At 36.9% G+C, this 6,000-nt stretch overlaps 1 protein-coding gene across 7 annotated transcripts in view; it reads right to left on the bottom strand.

The window, feature by feature from the left end:
• The window catches only part of NME9 (NME/NM23 family member 9), a 29,413-nt gene that overhangs the window by 8,145 nt on the left and 15,268 nt on the right, over window positions 1-6,000 (bottom strand). For all 7 annotated transcript variants that reach the window (XM_017895831.1, XM_017895832.1, XM_017895834.1 and 4 more), the window contains one exon: window positions 5,470-5,545. In XM_017895831.1, the coding sequence (XP_017751320.1) occupies window positions 5,470-5,545 (76 nt within the window). The remainder of the gene's footprint in view (window positions 1-5,469; window positions 5,546-6,000) is intronic.

Genomic DNA, 6,000 nt, shown 5'->3' with positions numbered 1-6,000 from the left:
AAAAAAAAAAAAAAAAAAAAAAAAAAAAAAAAAAGCCAGGTGTGGCTAAAAGTGGCTCCTCCAGGCCCTGAGTCTGCATGATGTTCCATGACTTCTCAGCTCCAGCACATACTACCAGATTGCAATTTCAATAGTCTCTGTCTCCATTCAAGTTCTCCTGAGAGAAGCCAGATTGCCCCACTCATTAGTTTGAGCCAAGGTACCAGCCCTGTCTCTACTAAAAAAAAAAAAAAAAGCGTGTCTGTAAACCCAGCTACTGAGGAGGCCGAGGCAGCAGGAGAATCACTTGAACCCAGGAGGCAGAGGTTGCAGTGAGCCAACATCATGCCACTGCACTCCAGCCTGGGTGACAGAGTGCAACTCCATCTCAAAAAAGAAAAAAGAAAAAGAGAAGAAAAAAAAGAAGAAGAAGAAGGAAAGCCTAAGGAAATCTTTAATCTGAAAGAAAAAAATACTAATATGCAAAAAGAAGACATTTGAGGTATAAAACCCACTGTTGGCCAGGCACAGTGGCTCACGCCTATAATCCCAGCATTTTGGGAGGCCAAGGCAGGTGGATCACTCTAGGCTAGGAGTTCAAAACCAACCTGGCCAACATAGTGAAACCCCGTCTCTACTAAAACTACAAAAATTACTAGCTGGGCATGGTGGTACATGCCTGTAATCCCAGTTACCCAGGAGGCTGAGGCATGAGAATCACCTGAGCCCAGGAGGCGGAGGTTGCAGTGAGCTGAAATCGCACCATCGCACTCCAGCCTGGGTGACAGAGTCAGAGTGAGCCAAGATCATGCCACTGCACTCCAGCTTGGGTGACAGAGCTAGACTGTCTCAAAAAAAAAAAAAAAAAAAAAAAAAAAAAAAAAAAACAAAAGCCAGGTGTGGTGACTCATGCCTGTAATCCCAGCCCTTTGGGAGGCTGAGGCAGGTGGATCACCTGAGGTCAGGAGTTCGAAACCAGCCTGACCAACATGGAGAAACCCTGTCTCTATTAAAAATACAAAATTAGTCAGGCATGGTGGTCCATGCCTGTAATCCCAGCTAACTGGGAGGCTGAGGCAGGAGAATCTCTTGAACCTGGGAGGCAGAGGTTGCGGTGAGCCAAGACTGTGCTAGCTTGGGCGACAAGAGTGAAACTCCATTTCAAAGAAAAAAAAAAAAACCAAGACCCAACTATATGCTGCCTACAAGAAACCCACTTTACCTATAAAGACACATAGACGGAAAGTGAAGGCATGGAAAAAGATATTCATTGCAAGTGGAAATGAAAAGAGAGCAAGATAAACTATACTTAGATCAGAGAAGGTCACTATGTAATGATAAAGGGGTCAATTCATCAAGAGTAACAATTATAAATATCTACCCAACACCAGAACATCCAAGTATATAAAACAAACATTAATAGATCTAAAGGGAAAGATAGACTGCAATACAGTAATACAATACTGCAATACATAGGGACTTCAACACCCTACTGTTAGTAATGGACAGATCATTCAGACAGAAGACAAACATCATAGTCAAACTGCACGCTAGACCAAACAGACCTAACTGATATTTACAGAATATTTCACCCAAGTGCTACAGAAAAGACATTATTTTCATCAGCATGTGGAATATTCTCCAGAATAGAGCAAATTATAAGCCACAAAGCTAGTCACAACAAATTCAAAAAAGCAGAAATCGTATATATCTTTTCTGACCACAATAAAATAAAATTAGAAATCAATAACAAGAGGAACCTCAGAAACTACACAAACACATGAAAATTAAACAACATAATCATGAACAACAAATGCATCAGATAAAAAATTATAAAGGACAATTTTTAATTTCTTGAAACAAATGAAAATGGAAATATACATCCAAAATCTATGGGATACAGTAAAAAGAGTAATACAGTAAAGGGGAAGGTTGTAGCAATAAATGCTTACATCAAAAAACATAGGAAGATTTCAGATAACCTAATGATGCACCCAAATGCACTAAAAAAGCAATAACAAACCAAACCCCCAATTAGTACTAGGAAGCAAACAATAAAGATCAGAGCAGAAATAAATGAAATTGAGCCTAAAAAATACAGAAGGTCAATGAAGCAAAAAGTTGATTTTTTGATAAGATAAAATCAATGAACCTTTAGCTAGACTAAGAAAAAGAGATGACCCAAATAAATAAAATCAGAAAGAAAATGGAGACATAACAACTGCAAACTACAGAAATATAAAGAATCATTAGACACTGTTATGAACAACTACACACCAACAAATCTGAAAACCTAGAAGAAATAGATAAATTCCTGGATACATGCAATCTACCAAGATTGAACCATGAAGAAATAGAAAACCTCAACAAACCAGTAACAACAAGATCACAACTGTAATAAAAAGTCTTCTGCCAAAGAAAATCTCAGGACCTGATGGCTTCAATTCTAAATTCTACCAAAAATTTAAAGAATAACTGATACCAATTCTACTCAAACTCTTCAAAAAATTTGAAGAGGAGGGAAAACTTCCAAACTCATTCTGTGAGGCCAGAATTGCCCTGATAGCAAAACCAGACAAGGACACAACAAAATGAGAAAACTAGGCCAATATTCTTGATGGACATAAATCCAAAAGTCCTAAACAAAATACTAACAAACCAACTTCAACAACACATCAAAAAGATTATTCACTATGTGGGATTCATCCCAGGGATGTAAAACGGGTTCATCATATGTAAAGCAATATATGTGGTTCATCAAATCATTAACAGAACCAAGAACAAAAACTGTATAATAATTCCAATAGATGCTGAAAAACCATTCAATAAAATTTGAATTCCCTTTATGATAAAAAACCTTCAAAACACTGGGAATAGAAGGAACACACCTCAAAACAATAAAATCCATGTATAACCCACAGCAAACATCATAGTGAATGGGGAAAATTTCAAAGCCTTCCCTCAAAGATCTCGAATAAGACAAGGATGGCTGCTTTTACCATGTTAATTCAAAGACCCCACCAAAAAACTGTTAGAACTGATAAATGAAATCAGTAAAGTTGCAGGATACAAAAGCAACACACAAAAACCAGTAGCATATGTATATACCAACAGCAGACAATCTGAAAAAGAAACCAAGAAAGCAATCCCATTTACAATAGCTACAAAGAATATAAAATATGTAGAATTGGATTTAACCAAAGATGCAAAAGCTCTCTACAAGGAAAACTATGATACACTGATGAAAGAAATTGAAGAGGACACACACACACACACAAATGGAATGATATTCCAGGCCATGCTGATGGATTGGAAGAATTAATATTGTTAAAATGTTAATAGTGCCCAAGGCAATTTACAGATTCAGTGCAATACCTATTGAAATACCAGTAACATTCTTCACAGAAATAGAAAATATAATCCTAAAATGTATATGGAACCACAGAAGACCCCAAATAACCAAAACCATACTGAGCAAAAATAACAAACCTGGAGGCATCACACGACCTGACTTCAAATTATACTACAAAGCTATAGTGATCAAAACAGCAAAATACTAGCATAAAAACAGACACATAGAATAGCGAACCCAGATGTAAATCCACACATTTATAGCCAGCTCATTTTCAACAAAGGTGCCAAGAACATACAATGGTGAAAGGACATTCTCTTCAATAAATGGTGGTGGTTAAACTGAATAACCATATGCAGAAGAATGAAACTACACCCCTATTTCTCACCATATACAAACACAAAATCAAAATAGATTAAAGGCACAATTCTAAGACCTGATACTATGAAACTGTCAGAAGAACATTGGAGAAATGTTCCAGGATATTGGTCTGAGCAAAGGTTATTTGTGTAAGACCTCAAAAGCATAGGCAACAAAAGCAAAAATAGATAAATGAGATCACATCAAGGAAAGAAGCTTCTGCAAAGCAAAGGAAACAATCAACAAAGTGAAGAGACAACCCACAGAGTGGGAGAAAATATTTGCAAACTATCCCTCCAACAAGGGATTAATAACCAGAATATATAAGGAGCTCAAACAACTCAAAAGCAAAAAGAAAGATAATCTGATTTTTAAATGGGGAAAAGATCTGAGTAGACATTTCTCCAAAAAAAAGACATAAAAATGGCCAATGGGTATATGAAAAAGGTGCTCAATATTGGTAATCATCGGGGAAATGCAAATCATAAAATCACAATAAGATTTCATCTCACCCCAGTTAGAATGGGGACTATAAAAAAAAAAAAAGGAGGCTGGGTGCAGTGGCTTACGTCAGTAATCCCAGCACTTTGGGAGGCCAAGGCAGGTGGATCACCTGAAGTCAGGAGTTCGAAACCAGCCTGGCCAATGTGCTGAAACCCAGTCTCTACTAAAAATACAAAAATTAGCCAGGTGTAGTGGCGGGTGCCTGTAATCCCAGCTACTCAGGGAGGCTGAGGCACCAGAATCGCTTGAACCTGGGAGGCAGAGGTTGTAGTGAGCCAAGATCGTGCCACTGCACTCCAGCCTGGGCGACAGAGGGAGACTCCGTCTCAAAAAAAAAAAAAAAAAAAAAAAAAAGAGAATAATGAGGCAAGGATGTAGAGAAGGGGGAATGTTCATATACTGCTGGTATGAATGTAAATTAGCACAGCCACTATGGAAAATAGTATGGAGGTTCCTGAAAAAACAAAAATAGAACTACCAGATGATCCAACAATCCCACTACTATGTATATATGCAAAAGAGGAAATCAATATATTGAAGAGATATCTGCACTCCCATGTTTATTGCAGCAATATTCACAATAGCCAAAATATGCAATCGACTTAAGTGCCCATCAATGGATGAATAAAGAAAATGTGGTGTATATACACAAGGGAATATTATTCATTAATTAAAAATTAAAATCCTGTCATTTGTGGCAACATGGATAGAACTGGAGATCATTATGTTAAGTGAAATAAGCCCCCAAGCAAAGAACAACAAATAGCACATGTTCTTACTCATATGTGGAAACTTAAAAAAATGGATCTCGTGAAGGTAGAGAGTAGATTGGTGATTACCAGAGGCCAGGAAGTGGAGAGAGAGGGATGAAGAGAAGTTGATTAATAGGTACAATCTACAGATAGACAGAAGAAATCAGACCTGGTATTCAAGAGATCAGTAGGGTGACTATAGTTAACATTAATCTATTGTACATGTCAAAATAGCTAGAAGAAAATAATTTGGATATCCATAGCATAAAGAAAAGATAAATATTTAAGGTGATGGATATCCCAATTACCCTGATTTAATTATATGTATGTATCAAATTATCTCATGTACTCTGAAAATATGCACATCTATTATATATCAATTTTTAAAAGAAAATTATGAACCATCAAAAAATCTTCTCAGAGTTCAGATTGCTCAATAAACTGAATACTCATCTATTTTAAACACACATCAAATCTGAGTCTGCTTTGCCTGTTTCCCTTGCTCGTTGGTTCTGCACTCACCCATGTCCTCATCTTCACCATTGTTCTTTCCATGGGAAACACATTCATCTTCATCAGAAAGAGCCTCATCTTTAATCTAGTATAAATTGGTCATTAAAAGAAAGTAGTTAGCTAATTAACATTACCACTAAAACCTGCAAAAACCTGTAGAGACTAAAAAAAGCAAAGCTCCAAAAAACAGAGAAAAAAAATGTCAAAAGTTACCAGTCTTGGAAACTTTGCAAGACCCTTTTTGGTGGCTGGGTGCTTGGTGTAGGGCTGACAGAATTAGAATACAAGAAAAGCCATGCTTATCTTAGGTTTTAGAGTCTGCCTCTTTTCATACGCATTAAGTAGAGATAGTTGATAAGAAGACAAAGAATTGAAATGTAAGTAAATACTAAGAGATTGACTATGCAGTACAGAGAAGCAGTAAAGAGAGATAATATTCCCTTGGAGGAGGCACATGAAAATGTTAGCATTTGCAGTTTTCTTTCGAGAGGGAAAATGGCCAGGTTTCTTGGGAAAAATATGATTTGATTCTAATCCATT

This window comes from Rhinopithecus bieti, unplaced genomic scaffold, assembly GCF_001698545.2.
Source record: "Rhinopithecus bieti isolate Rb0 unplaced genomic scaffold, ASM169854v2 scaffold_26603, whole genome shotgun sequence".
Classification (NCBI taxonomy): Eukaryota; Metazoa; Chordata; class Mammalia; order Primates; family Cercopithecidae; genus Rhinopithecus; species Rhinopithecus bieti.
The sequence above is the reverse complement of the archived record's forward strand: the minus strand, read 5'-3'. Positions and strand labels throughout refer to the sequence as shown.